Source organism: Orycteropus afer, unplaced genomic scaffold, assembly GCF_000298275.1.
Source record: "Orycteropus afer afer isolate SDZICR_OR568_19922 unplaced genomic scaffold, OryAfe1.0 scaffold00703, whole genome shotgun sequence".
NCBI lineage: Eukaryota > Metazoa > Chordata > Mammalia > Tubulidentata > Orycteropodidae > Orycteropus > Orycteropus afer.
In genome coordinates this window covers 797,065-818,214 of record NW_006922290.1, presented here as the reverse complement: position 1 = coordinate 818,214, position 21,150 = coordinate 797,065, and the positions used below count along the sequence as shown (strand labels likewise).

The following is a 21,150-nucleotide window of genomic DNA, read 5'->3' as shown; positions in this document are numbered from 1 at the left end:
TAGCAGGAGCTCTGGTCGTTCAAACCCACCAGCTGCCCCTCTGTGGAAAAAAAGATGAAGCAGTCTGCTTTTACGAAGATTTATTGTTTTGGAAACCCAGTAGTGGTCACTATGAGTCAGAATCAGTGGTTTTTTGGTTTATATCCTACCATGGAAAGATTTCCAAGACATACTGAGTTTAAAAAGCAAGTTGTGGAATGATGCAGCATAAATCATTTATGGGTAAAGATACATGTATACATACATGTATATGTGTAGATGCACATACATATCATATGTGTATGTGTATATATACACATACACATCTTACATCTGTATGTGTAAATAAACAGAAAAAGACCAGATGAATGCTCACAATTTTGATTACCTTTGGGCAAGTGAGGGAAAGACTGAAACCAAGCCAAACTCACTGCTGTCAAGTTGATCCCATCTCATAGTGACCCCCCCCCCTTAGGTTTCCAAGGCAGTATCTCTACAGAAGTAGATTGCCCAGTCTTCCTTCTGAGGAGTGGCTGGTGGGTTTGAACCTCCAGCCTTCTGGTTAGCTGTCAAGTGCCTTAGGCACTATGCCACCACAGCTCCCGAGGGAAAGAAGTAGGAGTAAGTTTAAGGGCAGTTAGCCGTGTCTGTGATATTTTAATTTTTTATAAGAAGAATGCATTCATGTATACATGCATAGTTAAAATTTAACGTAAAAGCTAAAGGAAATATAAAGAAAAGCTATTATAAGGAAAATGAAGTTTTCAAAATCTAAGTTACTGGTTCTAAGAAATTTAGGGGGAAAAAACAACAAAACAATAGGAATCATCCTGGGCCCAGAGTCCCCTTAACTCCTGCCCAGAAGAGTTGGTATAATGTCAGTTCTAAGTTCTCTAGTTCCCTTCTCCCTAATTCCTCACTTATCTCTAAACCAACACATTCCCTAGTTCCCAGAGCCTGTTTGTCTCTTCTCTGGACAAATCTCAAAAGGTACCAACAACAATATAACTGTATCAGTGGCTTTAAGAATCAGATTCTCACAGGAATAGAATGATCTCTGAATTTTTGTCCAAGCTCTTCTTCAAAGAATTCTTTACATTTTCAGCAGAATCATAATTGGCCAGATAATTTTGCACAATTGGGAAAAGATGCTTCGACTTACTTTTGGGGGATAGCTGGAAGTCATTAAGAGCCAAACATAGTCATCAAGGAAGGTAGGCTAGGCTGTTTCAGTTTTAAGGGATGTGGGGCTCATAGAAGGAAGCTCTGGTAGTGCTTTGGTTAAAGCATTTGACTGCTAACCTAAAGGTTGATGGTGTGAACCCACCAGCCTCTCTGCAGGAGGAAGATGAGGCAGTCTGCTCCCGTAAAGATAAGCAGCCTTGGAAACCCTATGGGGCAGTTCTCTGTCCTATAGGGTCTCTGAGTCAATCGACTTGATGGCAGTGGATTTGGATTTTTTGGTTTTAGAACTAGCTCTAAAAGTGTTGGGATCTGTATTTCCAAAGAGTTGGCTGGAAATGTTTTCAAAAAACACTAAGGGAGTGTTAGGCTTCATGAGAACAGGGACGACCACAGCTTTATTCACCTGGAACTTTGTAGATGGTCAGTAAAGATTTATTGACTGTAAATGACCATTTTAAAGGACAAGCTTTTTCTGGCTATACTTTATTTATGAATATATATATTTATTTATATATACTTTATTCCAAGAACTTGAAGTTACTTATTTGGTGAGACAAGAGCACCAGTCCTACCTTGTTAATTATTTACTTTCACCAAATGTTTTTGCTTTCAAAGAGGTAGCTTCTGCTCCACCTTTGGGGTGGGGGTGGAGGTTATTTAAGTCATGTAACCTCTGACATTTTCCTTGCTGTAGAGGGAGATAGTTACAAAGAGGTTGAAGAGCATAAGAGAAATTATGAAACTCCAGCAGGCTTCATATTAGTAGAGATTTCAGCCATGGACTTGACTCTTTTCAGTCTCCAGAATGAGTTTAACTTTCTAGAAACTGAACAATACCTTTATAGCAGCTGTCAGAAATATAGACTATATCAAGGGCTGGAATGTTTTTCATTTAGTATTAGTTCTTGATGACTTGTGCCATGGGTTCCTTCCCTCTGTTGAGCATTGGCAGTGATTAAGACTTTCTTTTTTTTTATCTTGCCAGTATTTATTTTATTTACATTTCAGATGCAGCAAGTTGATACTGCTGGGTAAGGCTAACCATCTCAGAAAAAGCTCTAATTAACCAAATACTAGTGTCCACAGTATAAGTGCATAATATGTGAGTACAGAAAGTCTGAGTCCTCCTTAACACTTTGAGACGTTGAGGTCTGAAATAAAGTTCCAGCTTTAAACCCTTGAATGCACACTCTGCCCAGTTGTGGGGCTGCACTCCTGCTTTGTGTCTATCTGCTATGGTTCCATTTTTCACCAACTGATGGAACACAGCATATGTGTTGTGGTTTCTTTTTAACCAGAATATAAGAAAGTATTTGCTGACTGAAGCCAGAGAAAAAAATAGACCTGAATTTCTTCAGGGTTGGCAGACTGCTGTTACGAAGGTAAGTATGTGATAAAAATGAAAACCCAGGCATGTCAAGGGGATGGAATGATCTAAGGGGTGGGTGTCTTTAAGAGTATTTGAAGACTGGTGACAAAGATACCAGTGGAGAGCCAGGAGGCTCCAGAGAGGCAGCTCAGAATCTGTGAGTCTGGTAATTGTCATCATCTGGCTGCTTGATTCTCCAATGCTTGCTGGGAACAAATGACTTCTGTCATTTTATCCCTGGGGCGGCTGCTAATGATGTAGTTCTCTGTTGATAGTTTTGGTTTTTGGTGGCACGGGCCTCTTGCCTTCTGACTCTTATTTCCAGATGACCCACATAGACCCAGAGAAATGCTGAAATGGCTGGTTCCACTAAGGGAGCAAGTGGGCTTGGCTGCTTTCCAGCAATCTGGGGAAACAGTGACCTACGTGCTTCATTGTGAACACAATCAGGAGGCACACTGTTTGGCCCACAGACATTAGAGCTATACCTGGGCCGGAGTGCCTAGGCTTAGCCTTACAGTCCTTCATGAATACCACTCTTACATCTTCTTATCAGTGCTTTATAGCTTTCAAATGCTTTTGTATATCTGATTTCCTTTGATCCTCTGAGAAGATCTGTAAGATAGGCCAGTTAAGGATAAGCAGCATCTTTATTTTATGGAAAACTGAAGCCTAGGTTGTGACCTTCCCCCACACCGTGTCACATCCTGAACTCAGCTGTGTCAGGATCACTGACACATGTTGAAGAGCCAGGGGCTTCAAATGAGCCTGTAACCCAAACTCAGAGGAACAAGATTTATTTGTTCATCCTTGAACTAAACCAAATGGTAAATCTTCAACTTAAGTTTTGAGTTTTAAATAGCCTAGCATACAACATTCACACCAGAACTGAACTTGAAAATTTTCTGAGTTTACCCAATTACCCCAGGAATTCTCAGGGACTCCCCTAACATTTAGTTGGGATCTTTAACATTCCCACTTTAGGCAGGATGTGGTAACTAGTTCTTTTGTGAGCATACTGCTTACCTTCATGGTTTCTCTTAAAGAATTGGACAGGGTTATGTAATATGAGATGTAAAGGGAAGAATGCTAAGGGGAGTTGTTACCATCCAGTACTCAGAGTCCAGGCATATGTTCACTGATCCACAATTTCATTTTGATTCCATTGCCAGTGAATTGATAGTAAAACTAATTATCCAAATGGAAGTTTTAAAAATAGGCTTTTATTTGACTTCCCATTTCTTGTATTTAGGCAAACTGTTGTTCCAGAAATTGTGGTTGCCACTTGATAGTTCTTTGCGTGTGGCCAAACACTTACATAGAATTAGACAATAAGATACCACAGGTGTATACCAGCTCTCCTGGACAGAGACAACTTTCCTGCCTCTTGCACATTTTCCCATAAAACACAGTCTTGGCTGCAGAGGAGCACTTGGTTTTACTGTAACAAGCCCTTTGTGTTTCCCTTCAGTGTATTCCACAACAGAAAAATGACAGTGACTGTGGAGTCTTTGTGCTCCAGGTAAGCAAATACTGTTTTTTTTCAGAATTTGCATTGTGTTAATTGAACTTGTTGAGTTTTGTGTACATGGCACAAGCAACAGAGTATTCTTCCTTCTGTTGCTGTTAGAAGCAGTAGGTTCTAAATTTTTAGATGTTGGTTATCATCTATCTCTTAGAGGTTATTAGTAACCAGACTGGAGACTGACCTGAATGTGTCCATATCACAGACTCTCAGTGTTTGTAGAATCAACAGTTCCTTTAACCATTGGCAAGCAACCTGCAGGTCTTTGACATAATGACATTTATGAATTTAGGTACTTGTAGAGATCTTTGGCTCACTCATAAATGTCTGGGATCTACTAAACAGGCTTAAGGGTCTCACTTAAAGATTGTGTTCAGCCTAAGTGCCTTTTCAGTAGGTTGTACCTGGGGAGGAATCAAAGCTTTTTCATGGGGAGGGAGGGAAGATCCCATACACTTACCTGGAATGTTGACCACAATTTGGAGAAAAAATGTTTGAAAACAGTGTCTTTTCCAAGTTGGAACAAATTATAAAAGGCTGCCCTAGGACCTGTTAGGTCTGCAGCTGGTAAAATACATACTGGCCTAGCACACCTCTTCATACATCACTTTTGTGTTTCTGGACCTTTGCAGTACTGCAAGTGCCTCGCCTTAGAGCAGCCTTTCCAGTTTTCACAAGAAGACATGCCCCGAGTGCGGAAGAGGATTTACAAGGAGCTGTGTGAATGCCGGCTCATGGACTAAGATTCAGCAGGGACTCTTGGGAAGTCTGACCAAGTTGGAGCAGATGGTTTGTTACTTGAATCTCCAAACACTTATTTGAATTTTTACAGATACTCAGATTAGTGGCATTGGACCACTATTGTTACCTCAGATTTATTTCTGCCCTTATTCATTTCTCCAGCTACCATGGACTATTTTTAATGTTCAGTTTGATTTCATTTTTAATTTTATGGATTCCGCGCGTTCCCCCATATTTAATATTTATTATCCAAACGCATGCAGATAGAGCATGCAGTGCAGAGTATTAAAAAAAAAAAAAAAAGCCTAGATATTTGGTGCAGCTTTTGAAACTTAGTTAGAAGTAAACTGAACACAGGTTTAAAATTTAATCTTAAAACCTAAAAATACAGGACCTGTTTTTGATACAGCCTAACTCTAAAATGGTAGATATTCCTTGGGGGAAAAGGGTAGCTAGGAGTGGTTTTGACCAAGCCAGCTTTGTTTCATTTTTACCAGCAGCACTTTTCACTTGGACTTCCCTCTCCACACAGGTCTTGGAGAGTGAGATACATTCCCTTTTGAAGGGCAAGATGGGAGTGGCTGTAAGCTCACTGGTGTACCATCCATGGAGGCACAGTTGTAAGCACAGGGCCTGCTTTGGGAAGAATTGAGATATGAAATGTTCTCTCATACTTGCTGGGATATACAGCTGGTCTGTGGCTTCAAAGCAAAGCAAGACCAGACAGTGACAGGAACTAATTCACTGTCACTTAAGAATGGGAGGCCTTCACGCCTTCATTTGTAATCCAGCGTAAGCTTGCTGCCCTACCAGAGGGTGCTGTTTCTCTCTAACACCCTGCTCTCATACAAGAAAAAGATAGCAACCTTGGGGGCCCATTAGCAAATGAGAGATTTAGTCTTGGTTTTAAGAATTGTAACAAATGCCTAAATCTTATGAAGGCTTTTACTGGGCCATTGGATGTCCTGGATTTTTCTGGTTCTGGCCTATTAAAAAGCTGAATGTCCATCAAACTAATGATCAAATGAGAATTCAGCTTTCAAAGGAGTGATTTGTAAGTTGTTATTTCCTTTGTGTTGCCTCCCTATGGATGAAATTGATTTACCAATTGCATTTCTATTTCAAGGACATTTAAAATGATGTAACATTAAAAAAATGAATGTTTTCAACTTTATGTATTGAAAACTGACTTCAGGGCTTTTGCAGGTGAGTGGGGAGGAGAGAAGAGGGAAGGTAATAGACTTGATTCCATGGGAGCACAACCAGTGTTAGAATTTTCTCATGGCTCTTGGTTGATTGCAGTAGTGTACAGGGTCCTTGGGAAGCTGACTCTCCTACACAGGTCTCTCCTGTGAAGAACTTCATTGTGGGAAAGGCAGAGCAGCCTTTTACCTACGTCTGGCTGCATTAGGATTTAAAGTAATGGATCTTGCATCTTTAATCTGGCCTTTTGAAATATATTTGAAAGAGAAGCAAAGATACATGTTAAACCTACCCAGTTGTCTTTTCTGAACCGGGGGAAAACAACAAATGTGTATATAGGAAACTCAGAAGCTTGTACAGAAAAATACCAAGTAAACGGTAGAAGATACTTGAATTTTATATCCAGTTAGGTGTGGGGTGTTGAAAATTATAAACTAAAATGTGCAGTTTAACTTGGCCATCACGTAGGGCTGAGAGAAGGCTGACTGCCAGTGGTCAGGGGTTGAGTTGGAACATGTTTACATGCAAGGTTCCCGTCCCTGGACATTCCAAGCACCAACACCAGTGTTTACATTGGGAAATAGCCCCAGCACTTTCCTCTCCTGAGTCCTCCAGACTCAAAAAACTCCTTGGTAGAAAACCAGGTCAGTATTTCATATTGTGCTTCACGTCATCAAAAGAATTTTGAGATTGGAGGCACTTTGTGCTGCTACAGGTAGGGGGTGTCAGTCAGCATTAAAAATGAGTTTTAAAGTGGAGTAATGTTCTTGAGGTTTTTTAGACATAAGTATGCAAACATGAGGTTTTTCAAATGTTATGCAAGACATTTTGCTCTGGTAACTTTTGGGGGGAGGGTTGCGGGCAGTGGGGGTGCTATACCAAAGTAGCCAGTAACTACTAGTCTGTCAGTTCAAAATGTCTTGTGTTTTGGAACTCAATATCTCTTCCTCACTGATAGAACCAGGCATGCAGAAGAGACAAAGCATTTTGTTCTGCCAGGAATCTTAACTAACGGCCAGAGCTCGAGCTCGAGCTGCCATTTCCTATCTGAAGACGGTTGTCACGGCAGCATTGACAGGGTTGTGTGATGCAGGGATATGTGTTATGAACCTTCGGGGAGCTGTCCAAGTCCACTTACTCTTTCCCATCAAGCTTATTGGGGCACTTTGAGGCAAATTGTCCATCATGGTTTAGCCTAAATGTTGATTATGTTAAGTCTGTTTAAAATGCTTTTCTGCCTTGGTTTCAGCAGTCACTCCCCCACCCATTCTTAGGTGTAGACTTCTCTTTAGCCTAAGTCTTAGATTAGAATGTCCTGATAGTTTGCAGTAATTGCTTTCTTGCAACAGTCCTTTTTGAAATGGATTCTGGGCTGTTGGTAAACAGGACAGGCATTCCTTCACTGTCACTAGCTTGGCACTGTTTGAGTACCCACAAGGTGGGTAGGCAGATCTTATGCTATTGGGGTTGAGTGCAGGCCTGGTACAAACTAAAACCTACTTATGATGTGCCTTCAGCAAGCTGCCCAGTCCCTCCATCAGCATGCTTACCAGGCTCGTTACTTCTTTCCAGTGAGTTTTCCCTTTATTAAATCTTATAGCAAGTAATGTACATTTAATACAACTCTTAGTTCTCTCAAGAATCAGACTCAACCTTTAAAGGAAGGGAAAAGCAGCAACTGCTACTGATAATTCCCAGTTACTTTTTGACTTTGCATTGCATCTTCTACTTACCGTTGAATACGAGTAACACAGGTCACCTTGAATTCACAGTTGGGATAAAAACCTAACAGGCCTAACTGGGACACAGCCAGCATAGCCTTAGCTGAACTGCCCTTTTGCTCTGCAGTTGTGGTTTGCTGCTTCACTGGGTTAGAAGAGATATTGGGGACTCTGCGTGGGTCAGATCATTCAGGCAATAGTATGAATTAGATATTACTGATTACCTGCTCTGCTTATTCATGTTAAGAAACTGAATTCCATCAGCAGTTATTAAGCATATACTTTGTTATGTGTTTGGCTCTGCCTCCTGGCCTGTAGATAATTAAGAGGACATAGGGAATGCCATCAGAGAAGTGCTGATTGGTATTTGGGTGTTACAAAAACAGACCTAGAGAAGTTGTTCACTTAAATGGTACCTATTGGTCAGATAAAATGAATTTATTTAAAGATTGTTATGTAAAATTACAGTACTCAACCCTTCTAGCAGAATATTTTTTTGAAAATAAACTAAATGCCTTTATAAACTTTTGTCCTCTTATGTTGAATAACATATACTATTTGGTGAGTATGAATTTTCCCCAGTGACATTTCAGTCACGAGACTCTTTTATGAACAGTGTTCATAAACACAACCAGTATAAGCCTCAAGCAATCTAACCTTAAACAGCATTGTGCAACAGAATTTTCTGTGATAAACAAAATGCTCTGTGTCCACTACGACAGCCACTAGCCACATGTGGCCACTGAGTACCTGGAATATGGCTAGTGTGACTGAGGAACAGAATGTTTCATTTTATTTAAATGGCCATGATGGCCAGTGGCTATCATGTTGAGTAGCTTTGCTGGAAAGCAATTACAAGTCTCAAGTTTGGAATTTTTCCTAAACTCTTAAAATAGTAACCATCTTGAGTAGAAGATACTTCAGCTAATCAGATGCAGTTCCTCTTAATTCAACCCCAACCCCCATCATCTGAAAGAGATGCTTTCTGGAAAACTAACTTCACTAACAAATAAAGAGTATTAAGTTGTGAAAACTAACTTCACTAACAAATAAAGAATATTAAGTCCCTTGTTACATCTTTTTATCATTTATCAAGAATAGCCACTCTCTCTCCATATGAAGCCATAGCTAGCTCCAACTGTCACATTAAAATGCAAATTCTCATAGATTATTATTATTCATAGGTTTTTTTTCCCAAAAACTCATCAACAGATGTTTCAGGTTTTGTTGCTGTTATGTGCCATTGAGTCGGCCCCCGACTCATAGCGACCCCTCCTTGAGTTTCCGAGGCAGTATCACTACAGAAGTAGATTGCCCACCCTTCCTTCTGAGGAGTGGCTGGTGGGTTTGAACTGCCAGCCTTCTGGTTTCAGGTTTAGGGTGCTCCAATAGTGAGCCTTCTTTATAATGAAAAAAAAAAACAACAAAACAAAACACAATAAGTTGGTCCAATTTTATTGAAAGGTGACCTGTCACAGAAGATGCTATTCAAATAGGAACCACTATTTGTGGTTTTAAGGTGGGCAGAGATCTGTTAACATTTTACTATAAAAGAATATAAAATATATTAGCTGAAACAGTGTAAAAAGAAATTAGAAAAACAGTAGGCTATCCTCATTAAGTTTCTTAAGCTTTTACAACTAGTTTTACAGCTTTTATCAGATAAGCAATTTGAATTTAATGAGAAAACCTAGATACTGTAACGTGAGAGAAGGATGTTCACATTAAGTTACGTCAGCCCCAACTTTCAAAAACCATTAGCAATTAGAAGATACTTTTTTGCTAGATGAAAAATTGGACTCTTATCAGGAAAAATTACACTGGATTAGCATTCTTCATGAGCAACAGCTCATAAAGAATATCAATCAGTTGTTGCCTTATAAATACAAAATAAATTCTCTGGACTCCCATCTCTAAAGCAACCATCAGCTTACTGTTGTTAAGGCTGTTCCTCAGCACAATTCATTTTCCATGGCAAAGACAAAAGACTGTAATATGAGAGTTGGCTCAAAAAGGTATTTCCTGTGGAAAGCTTGTCTGTTTGTTTGCTTTTTGTTAAGCATTTTCCTGATCTTCAAGCTCTTTTTTAAACCTACTCTGTTCCCAAGATCACTCTGAAAATGAAAATGAAAAATCTGACAGCCCTGATAGCAACCTGGATAATTTCACTCATATCCCTTGGTATGTCATCCCACTTCCAACTGACAGTCCTGCCCCCTCTCCCCTTTCAGAGTACTTGAGGTTCTCCATAACACAAAGTCTTGCTTTCTTTAGCTTTTGGTATAACATTTGTATCTTATGAAAAATGTGTTTAGTGAATCCCCTTCATGTCCTATACCAAAATTTCCTGATGGACCACAGCAAGTGTGGAAGCAGGTAGTGTCTCCTGGGACTGTCCAAGGCTTGCTTCTGCACTATTTAGGAAGGTCCCTTGACCTCTAAGTTGGCTTTTAGAGATTAGAATTTAACACAGAAAACAAATTCAGTTGTCCAACATCCATTCTTAATTTAGAGCAAAGCTATGCAACACACAGAAAAGCCCCAATTATTAAACTTTTATCTCATGCAAACTTTAAAAAAATTCCAGGCCCCAATATAAATTATAAACCTATTGAGACTCAGTAAAATGAATTTTAAAACAAATTTAAAAATTTTTCCAGGCCTCCTAAAAAAGATGTGATGTTTTTGGCTAATAGATTAATCAACACAATAGATCCAATATGTCTCTAAGAAACACAATGTTTGACCTAGTAACAGAAAACTATTCTAGTAAGTAACCTGACACATGGCCAAGATTCTAAGACTGAAATTTTGGATTCTGTCCTTTAATAATTTTCAGAGAGGTAAACCATGAAGGAGCTTTCAGCTCAGGAGCAGCAGTGATCGACATGTGGTAAAGTGGGCTGGCTGGGTTGCAGACCTTGGGTACCACTCTTCAACAAATTCAACAGGCCAAAGGAGTGAGTGTTTCACTGGTGGGGCTCTCATCACTCACTGGTTTTGTGCCAGTTTTCCGTAGCCACCTCTTCCAGCATCATAGTCCTGTCGATACTCATCTCGTACCTTAATTGAAGACACAAGTTACAGTACAGAGGAGAATGGTGTAGCAACTAAGATTCTCACAAACATACCAGACAAAGAGCTAAATTCTCAGATGTCAGAATGTGAGCATTCAAACTGGACTTAACTTTTCTGAACAACTGATACAAAGCTCAATGGCCCTGCAAAGTTATCAAAGTAAGCCTAATGAGTTTTTGCCAAACAGAGGCTCATGTTCACCAGTGCTCAAAAAAGCATGTTCCAAAGAATATGTACTTAAATTAAGCCCTTTGTTTTAAAATGAAAACTTGAAACTCAGTACATTTTGCTTTTGTCCCAAGCACTCTTGTAGGTAGAAAACTACCAAGCCCATAGTAGAGATTCAGTAATCTTGCTTAGGGGATGTACAGAATACTCCATCTCATGATTTGAAAACAATTTACCAATCCCAGTGGGTGGGTCTCAAGTTCATTTCAAGCCAAAGTTATAGACACGAAATTGTTTTTAATGAGTAAATACAAAGCGATGAAACACGTCACTGGGACCGGAAACCCAGGTAAGGGCTGCCTGCTTACCTGGCCCCCAGAGCGCCCACGGCCATACTGCCTGCCCTCCTTAAAGCCTGCATCCCAGTCAGTGCGAATGATCCGGTCATCCAGACGAGTTCCATTTATATACCGCATGGCATTTTCTGCATCTGCTCTTGAATAGTATCTTAAGTATTAAGGAACACTATATAGTAGTTTCTCCAAATGTTTTTGGAAACACAGAAAGTAACATTTAAATGAAGCTAAGTTGTAAGAAAAGTACAAAAAATATATCCAACCACTTAAGAGTCTAAAAACAACAATAATTGCTTCCATAGGCCTGCTTGAGGTCTGGAGGTACTCATAATACTATATTTCCATATGGCTGTATTGATCATGCCTTCCTGGATAATCTTGTTAACAATTATTTGGTCCCACTGATCTCAACAGTTTGATTTACAAAATATATTCAATGCAGGCTCAACCACTACTGTGCACAGCCTTATCCCAGAAAACTGTGACATCAAAATTGGGATGATCATCAGTTGGGATGAAGATAGTGCTGAAGTGGGGAATTTTCATTATGTTGTCCAGAAAGTTGCCACAAGTTAGCTGACTTAATGGCTACTAACAATATTTAAGAACTTAATAAAAGGTCAGTGCCTTTCATTAGGAGAGACTCAGAGTATCACTCAGCAAGCAGTCCCCACCTAGTAAATGTATCTCTTGAGTGGTATTTTAAAAAATCCCTATAAGCAACGATGACCATTTGGCCAGGTTTAGAAAATGCAGCTCTGAATTTTTTTCTTGTCTTTAATTACAGAGGTAGGGAAATACTTGGTAACATTTCAGTATCCAGAACCTAGATAAGGCCTAGCAAACAGCAGGCATTTAGTAACTTTTTACTGAACTTACTAAATGAATGCTGGAGAGAAAAATTTGAGCAAAAACTAGCTGGCAACAGCAGCTTTAGGACACTGCCATCGTCACTGCTGATCTCTGACTTCTGAGGCAAGCATAAAAACTCTGTTTTTCAGACTGATTATTTACTAGGTGGATTTTCTTAGCTTCCCCCTCCAACCCCACCCCAGGCCCTGTAAGTTCCTTTACACTACTGCAACCAGAGGCAAAAGCAAAACCTGGGCAATCTGCTCCCTTTTGTTTGGAGGGAGAATGGAATTAACCCAGCAACCAGATAGAAAAAAGTGGGGAACAGGGCTTCAGGTTCAAGATGATAATACACTGAACACATTTCTCTAATTAAGACCTCCGTGAAGACAGAGAAAAGAAACAAACCTGAAGAATGGAAGAGGCCAGCAACAGGCAAAAGGGTCAAAGCTGATAAAAGAGTGCTAACTGATGAAACAAAAGTCACAAGCTGAAATATTCTGGAATGGCTTAGAGAAGGAGACAGCCATCCCCTCCAAAAAAAAAAAAAATACTGCCTTCGAGTTGATTCCAACTCATAGCAACCCTGTAGGGCAAAGCGGAACTGCCCCATAGAGCTTCCAACACTGTCATCTTTACCGAAGCAGACTGCCTCATCCCTCTCCCATGGAGTGGCTGGTGGGTTTGTACTGCTGACCTTCTGGTTACAGCCAACTCCTTAACAACTGTGCTGTTAGAGCAATCCCAGGAGACTCTTAATTCAAAATTAGATAAAAAACAAGGCTGTTTTTTAAAAAAATAAGACTTACTTAAAGGTCTCTGTGGGAAGAAGCACCTGTAAGCAGGAAGGCATTTAACCCAGATAAATAAAAACAAAATGACAGGCTTCTTAATGAACAATCCAGAGGAATTAGGACAGATCTTTGATGTTAGCAGACAAAAATAAAAATAAAATCCCTTTTCATTCTAGCACATGAGAAACTCTCATATCATAAAGGCAACCCGGGAACTTTAGAGAGAAGTCCTGCCCAGGTCCAGAGTTAGCTCTCTTCCCTAATTTATAAATAGTAAGCCAGGAATCAGACATTTGAGGACAATTATAGCATAAAATACAACAAAAAAAGAAAGCAACACTGAATTGACAGAAGAGAGTTAATAGCACAGGAAAAAAAAAAATTCAAAAGATACATTACATCTGGTCTAGAAAATATTCCTCAGAATATAAAACAAAATGATACAAAAAGAAAACATTACTAAAAAGACCCAAAGGATATATCTTGGAGTTCAATATTTATAATTCCTGGGACGAGAATAAATGAATAAAATTTTTGTTTTTATCTGTAAAATCAATCTATATACATCTACATAATGAAATACTATAAAGCCATTTAAATAAGAGGGAGACCTACAGGTGCTGACATGGAACAATCTCTAAGAAAAGGGGGGGGGGGAACCTAACAGTGCATACAGTATGTTAACTTCACATCCAAAGGACTGTTTATAGAAAGATATCCAATAAATTGGTAACCGGGCAGGGAAGGAAATTAGGGGTTTGGAATGGTATGGGAATTTTATTTTAACTACTCTTCTGGGGCTTTTTTTAATTGTGATTTGGGTGAAATTATGCAGAGCAAATTCACTTTCCATACAGCAATTCACATACGCTTTTGTCTCATGACATTGACTATAATTTACCACAATGCAACAGCTCCCCTCCCACTTCCTCCTGATACTTACCTCCTCCCTGTGTCCATCTTTCCATGCACTCCTGCCCTGAGCTGTCTCCCTGTGCATAAACAACCCTTCTTTCTCTCATGCTTATTCTCTCCAAGGAGTGTATCTACCTCAGGTAAATGTTCAACTCATATGCCTGTCTTTTGTTTGGCTGGAAGCCACATCAATTCCAGACCTGAAGGACAGCTAAGGGCCATAGTCTCAGTGGTTCCACCAGGCTCTATCAGACCAGCAAACATGGTCCCCCCCCCCCTTTTTTTTTCCCCAAATGATTTTTAGTTTTGTTCCACATTGTTCTCCCTTTCTATCCAGGATCTCCTACACAGATCTCCCTCCGAGTGATTGACAGTTGTAGCTGGGTACCATCTAGTTCTGGTCACATAGTCATATAGGCTGCCGATGTAATTGTTTCCATGAATCTTGGGGAAAAAAAATTATTTTCAAGAGATTGTTTTTCTTAAAGAATCAGCCATCAACAAAGCATGGATTATAGAATAGAATGTTACCAGCTTTCACAGCTTAAGAGCATGGACTTGAGAAAGAAGGAGCTAGATGAGGGAAGGAGGTAGAGAGAGAAAAGCATGGGAATGCTAATAAATAATCTCACTAAACAGGCAACCATCCACTCAGCTCTGCCCTGCTTCAGCAGCTACATTAGACATACAAGAAGGATACTCCACAAAACAGAATCCACACGCTGTTTTTTTCATTTTATCCAGGCCCATAATGATTTTCTTTATGTCACCACTTTTGCTGAAGAGTTCATAGATTTGTTCTTCAGTGGTGTAAAAGGAAAGATTTCCAACATATAGCGTACAGCTTTTCTTCAGTAATTTTTCCTGTTCTTCATTGTCACCCTAGAATTTCAAACAGAGACAAAGTTAAGCAATACAACCTAAAAGTGGTCCTGCTCAGGGTTCCTTAGTAAACACTTTCATTAATTCTGATTTGGGAATCAGCTGTTCTCAACATCCTAATCCACCACACATCTCTTGGGTTTTTTTTGTTTGTTTGTTTGTTTGTTTTTTTAAAAAAGGGAGGGGGAAAGGGAGCTGTTACATTGTGGGGAGGTGCAGTCAATGTTATGAGACAAAATGTGCATGAACAGCTGTATGGAAAATGAATTTGCTCTGTAAACCTTCACCCAAAACACAATAAAAATAAAAAAAAAAGGGGGGGGGGAGTTGCATTCTATGAAATAATTAATACAAGGTCCACTGGGGTACATCAGACTCAATTGGCACAACAAAATACATAAAAGCATTGCTCCACATCCTACATTGGTGAGTAGCGAATGGGGTCTTAAAAGCTTTCAAGCAGCCATCGAAGATGCAGCTAATCATCTCCTAGCATCGGAAGTGAAGAAGAACGCACACACACAAAAAACACACAAGGGCATTTAGAAGCAATCAACCCTAGGACGTGATGGCCCTCAAGACCAGAAGAACCTGATGGTGCCTGGCTACCAATGCCAACCACTCAGGAAAGGATCAAATCTGGAGATCCTGGATAGAGTGGGAAGGAAAACATGCAACAAAATCCAAAAACTCAATAATGACCAGAATTACTGGTCAGATGAAGTCTGGTGCAACTCCCAATACTGTTGTTGTTGTTATGTGCTGTCGAGTCGGCCCCGACTCACAGCAACCCCTCCTTGGGTTTCCGAGGCAGTATCACTACGAAAGTAGGATTGCCCAACCTTCCTACCGAGGAGTGGCTGGTGGGTTTGAACCGTCAGCCTTCTGGTTAGCAGTCAAGTGCTTTAGCCACTATGCTACCAGAGCTCCTACTCCCAATACTATTGCCCTGAAATACATTCAGCACCTGGAATAAAACTCACTCCCAGGGGCGAGCTCTCAGCCCAATGGTTAGTGAGATATACACGCAGACCACTCAACCCAGGATGCTGCACCCACACACACTCAATGGTAATACATCCCATAAAGCAATAAACCATGGGACACCAAAGGACCAACATTCAAACTGAGGAAATGCAGGACAAACAGGAGTGAGTAATTATGAGAGGCACAGGGGGAGTGTTGCAGGGTAGGGAGGGGAGAAGACTGGTTAGGGTTGGACATGGTGAATGGGAAATGAAACTAAATGTACGTGTGACTTTGAATGTAAACCAAGCTCTTAAAATTAAAAAAAAAAAATAATACAAGGTCCAGAATGCTTTTAGTAGAGGGTCAAGACTTGCCAGTTACACTGAAGGCAACCAAACTTCTATACCACTGCAGCATTGTATCCTCTAATGGCACATGATTAAATTCTGGACCTTGGATCAGTATCAGGAAGGGTTCTTTTTTCCTTTATGGTGAAAGATAAATGGTTCCCAAAGATAGGGTTTTCTTTGTAATACTCCTGCAAAAAAGGTGTGGGAGCAGCATCTTCCAAACTCCTCTAACTTCACAAATGGGAGGGAAAATCACCACCAGTAACAGTCCAAGGCTGATTCTTATGATGTCAGACATGCTACTGCTCTCCAACCTTTTTACCAATACTGACACCAACCATCCCTCTCTACTTCTCTAATGAGTTTGATAATTCCTTGCAATGGCCACAGGATTATGGGGTTGATGAGGGAAGCAACAGGTTACAATTCTGGTTCAGGAACACTCAGTATAGAATTCTTCTATCAGGACAGCCTCCCATTGGCCATGCCCACAGGCACGCCTCTCTCTGGCCTTTGGCCTTGCCTCCGCCCTACTTGGGCAAATATGACAAAGCTCTATTAGCTCGGCTGTAGGTACACCTCACTCCACCAGCAAGCCTCCTGCCCAAAGGCACTCACTTTCTTGCTCCAGACCAGCAAGCTCACCGCTCCACATCATGCCATTCGCTTGGTTCTGCTGCCTATGCAGCCTTCCATCTCTCTTCGTCTCAATGCAGGGATCTTCAGTCCAAAGGATATGCTCCACTCCTGGCTGCTTTCTTGCTGGTAGTACGATCCATCCTTCCCCCACCCACCCCACCCCCACCCTTCAGCCTCTAGGATGGCTCATTTGAAGCCTAGAATGGCAAAAACTGACCAATCCCCACATTGTTGCTGTTATGTGCCATCGAGTCGGACCCAACTCATAACGACCTCACCTTGGGTTTCCGAGACAGTATCACTACGGAAGTAGATTGCCCAACCTTCCTTCTGAGGAGTGTTCCATAAACCTTATTTGCACAGTTCCATCCCCACAAAGGGGAGTTCTGGTGGCACAATGCCTAAGGCATTTGACTGCTAACCAGAAGACTGGCCAGTTCAAACCCACTAGCCACTCCTCAAAAGGAAGGTTGGGCAATCTACTTCTGCAGTGATACTACCTTGGAAACCGAAGGGGGGTTGCTATGAGTTGAAATTGACTCAATGGCAGTGAATTAGGTTTGTAATTATCCCCACAAAAGCACCACGTACCTTATTTACATTATTGTCAAACTATCCCATCTTCTTGGTGGGCCATAAGCACCTTACATTTGCACAGTTCCACCCAGCCATCTGGTGGGAGTGACAAAGATCATGGCTAGAAGAGCCACATTAAGTAATTCACTGCTCCTATAGAGACCATTCAAAAACAACAACTGCTTTGATAGTTTACATGCTCCTATGTTCTGAGTTTAGGAGAAAATGTTGTAATCACTAAAACAAAAGAGATCTCACATTCTTGTTGGGCTTCCTAATTTGGAAGACAAGATAAAGCCAGAGACAGAAGTATAACTAAGTTTCAGCAAAAACACCTGGCCATTCCTGGAAGCAAGATGTCTCCTTATAGGCTACACAAGGTAACTTAGATACTACCACAGAAACCAGTGTGGTCATCTGTGGACGTTCTCTTCTGGCCTCCACAGTGAGGAGGACAAATGCATTTTAATAAAAGGTCTGCCAGCTGGCCTGCTCTCAGGCCCTCCTGATGCAGGTAGGACTTTAACATGAACCATACTACATACTGAGTTTGTATTTAAGATGACTGTTTTTACACTTAACTGGTATTCCAGCTTAGAAAGTAGGCAGATCCATACTGAGTCCCCACAGAGCACTTTCCCAAGAGCCTTCCATATATAATGCTGGTCCACTTTCCTTCATTCTTCAGTATATGACCTTGCTTTACTCATCTCTGAATGCTTTGCAGCACAATGCTAACGTGATAGGTCTCATGTGATCATAGTCAGTGGTAGATTAGAGAAACAGGGAAAACATCTAAACTCACATCAAAAGGAAACTGATTTAAAAAATGTAACACATCAGTGTAAAACTATGCAGTCCTGAGAAAATTGTACATGCAAAATCTACATGCAGTGATATGGAACAGCTCCAAGACAATGCAGTGAAAAAAGTACAGAACAATGTGAAGAGTATGCTCCAAAATGTAGTTTTTAAAAGCATGAACTGATAACTATATCTACCTCTGGGAAGAATTATGGGACTGCAAGTCATACTTTTATGTATGATGTCTCACTTAATTCTTAGAACAACTATATGAGGCAGGTCCTAATTTATTATCCCCACTTTACACTTGAAAAAATTAGTAACCTATCCAGGTCATAGAGCTACTTAGTAACTGTAACTGAAATTCAAACTCAATCTAATCCCTAATGCTATACTGCCTAAGATAGTCCACAGAAGAATAAACGTTCTATGTTTAAAATAGGTTTTCAGAACTTTGGAATGAGACATTAGGGAAAGTAGATTAACTTTTTATCACTGCTATTATTGATTTGTTAAAATTATGATCAGGAGGCATTTTCACTTTTCTTTCTACTTTTCTCACATGTTAGTTAACTAAGGTCCATTTTATGGCTTAAGACAACTGTGGTTTAAGTATTTTCTTAAGTTATGATATTAACGTGCATTTCATTCAAGGAACATTCTGCATGACTGTGTTTTACTACTATCTAAAGGCTATAAAGGAGTCTCTAGTAGCATAGTGGCTAAGGCACTTGACTGCTAACCAGAAGGCTGGCGGTTCAAACCCACCAGCCACTCCTCGGAAGGAAGGCTGGGCAATCCTACTTCTGTAGTGATACTGCTTCGGAAACCCAAGGAGGGGTCGCTATGAGTCAGGGCTGACTCGACGGCATATAACAACAACAACAACAAAGGCTATAAGCTTTAGACTGCAGAGATGAATAACGGCAAAATTGAGTCCATTCCGTTTTAATCTTGAAGGATGGTTTAAATTCAAGATGGTTGTAATAAAGTAATGAGAACTGTAAAGTGGTAGAAGTGAAAATGAAGCCTAGCACACAGTTAAGCATTTAAAAACCGTTGACCCAGTGAATAAGTTTAAAATCATCTTTAATTCTGCCTCATACGAAAGTTCCATTTCCCTGCCCTGACAGTTTATACATTCTCCATGCCTACTCTCTCCTACACGTGCTCCCCTCCAACCAGTCACAGGGTTCTCCCTTTCTTGAATCCTCACAATCCCTCCCTCTGTGCTCATCGTTTCCGCTCTAAATTGATTACTTGCTTCCATTCACTATCCCTACTGTAAGAGAGTGAAAGCTTAGGGTACAGAAACTTGTCTTCACCTTTCCTTTATGGTTTAGCAGGTTTCGGTACCAGCACCCAATAAACCCAATGAAAAACTAAATACTAGATTAATGAAATTCTCTCCTACTTACCCCACTCACACTCCATCCCGGCCATTCCTGGCCTTTGTTGATACTGAAAAGCCTACCCTAAGTATGTATCTAAATTCTGCAGCCTTCCTCTCCACCACAAATGTATTCTGACATAGCTTAACGTAAAAATTTCCTTTTCTAAAATCCAGGAATTCTCTGATCGTGACACCTAGACATCCTCTACGCGCCTTACTGGGCTGGTTCACTTCCCCACCCTGAAAGCGCAAGCAGGGCTCAATTTTGTGTCTCGTCCGGGTAAACCAGGAAAAGGACAAAGCGCCAAAGGGTATTGTTTCCCTGATTTAATTTTAGAAATAATGCTCGCAAACAAGCCCGGGCCTCCACATACTCCCCGAGTCAACCAGTCAGCCCTGCCCCTTATCTCAAAATCACCTCCCCAAGGCACAGGCCCTGAAAATGCGAACTAGTACTACTACTGCCAACCACGACGACGACTACTACTACGGGCCCAACACTTTTGCATTGGCCCGGGTAAAGGGAGGGCTGTAAGGGAGTAGGAAAGCATGCTCCAAACTCCTTTTTAATGAGAAGTGACTTCAAGGAAGAAATACAAACACCCTTCCAGAATCCATTCCCTGCTTCCCGAAAGGCCGGCACTGCGGCCTTACTTCGCGTCTCGTGACACCAGCAGGGTAAGAGACGACACGATGAGACAAGAGTAAACCGTTTTTCAGCTTTCGACTTAGGGCCGTCCTCTGGGCGGCCCGGCCTCTCTCACCCGGAAGTGCTGGTCCCGGTACTGGCTCAGTTCTACGTAGGAGTCGCTGCGCAGCGCCTTCAGGAGGCCACCGGACATAGTGCAAAGAGGTGGACGAAGACGCCGCGAATCCGGGAACACGGACACTGCGGCGGCGACAGCGGTGGCGGAACCGGAAACGCGAGGAGGCTGTTGCAGAAAGCAGAGAAAGCGGAAATCCTGGGGCCCAATGGGAAGGCAGCAGTATCGTCATCAGGAGGCGCGGGCGCAGATGCGGTCCTCGGTCGGGCGTCGCCGATCTGAAGGCTAGAGCGACGTGCTACGGGTTCCGCGGCCCTTCGGAGAGGATGGTGTTTCGGCGGCTGCTGGCTGCCCTGCTGCACAGTCCACAGTTGGTGGAGCGTCTCTCCGAGTCGCGGCCCATCCGGCGTGCCGCACAGCTCACGGCCTTCGCGTTGCTGCAGGCCCAGCTGCGCGGTCAGGACGCAGCCCGTCGCTTGCGAAGTCTCGCCCCTGGGTCCGCATGCTCCCTGGGCCGCCGAGCTGTCCGCTTCAAAGACACCTTCAACCAGGAGCTGCGCCGCGGCCTCCAGGACCGCCAGAAGTCACCACCAGGTAGCCGGAGGGGCCCGGGCGCAGACTCCTAAGCCCTGCTAAGGTCGTCTCTTCCCATTTCTGGGCTCAACACGGGTTTTGGCGTTGACGGGTCATTCCGGGCACTGTGCGCGGCTCCGAACCCTGACTCGGATTATTTGAGTACAGAAGCCCCACTCCTAGGGGACCCAGACCAAACCGACAACTTCTTTGAAATTTTGTGATCTAGAAGTCGCACAGGCATAGTGTGGAGAAAGACTTCTAAGCCCGACAGAGAGACAGATCCGTGGATCGAACCAGCCAGAAAGAAATCT

General features: G+C 41.7%; 3 protein-coding genes across 3 annotated transcripts in view; 2 read left to right on the top strand and 1 right to left on the bottom strand.

Annotated features, from left to right (window-relative positions):
* The window catches only part of SENP5 (SUMO specific peptidase 5), a 53,832-nt gene extending 49,031 nt beyond the window's left edge, over positions 1-4,801 (top strand). The window contains exons 7-9 of the mRNA XM_007957101.2: positions 2,463-2,546; positions 4,005-4,055; positions 4,691-4,801. Coding sequence (XP_007955292.1) covers positions 2,463-2,546; positions 4,005-4,055; positions 4,691-4,801 — 246 coding nt within the window. The remainder of the gene's footprint in view (positions 1-2,462; positions 2,547-4,004; positions 4,056-4,690) is intronic.
* A 5,913-nt stretch (positions 4,802-10,714) lies between these two features.
* NCBP2 (nuclear cap binding protein subunit 2) lies at positions 10,715-20,341 on the bottom strand. The gene is made up of 4 exons (XM_007957099.2): positions 20,264-20,341; positions 14,587-14,768; positions 11,338-11,476; positions 10,715-10,786 (listed from the first exon to the last, which is right to left on the bottom strand). The coding sequence occupies exons 1-4, from the start codon at positions 20,339-20,341 to the stop codon at positions 10,715-10,717; spliced, it is 471 nt and encodes a 156-aa protein (XP_007955290.1).
* A 248-nt stretch (positions 20,342-20,589) lies between these two features.
* Positions 20,590-20,889, top strand: NCBP2AS2 (NCBP2 antisense 2 (head to head)). Its single transcript, XM_042783161.1, has one exon. The coding sequence runs from the start codon at positions 20,590-20,592 to the stop codon at positions 20,887-20,889; it is 300 nt and encodes a 99-aa protein (XP_042639095.1).
* Positions 20,890-21,150: the final 261 nt, after the last annotated feature.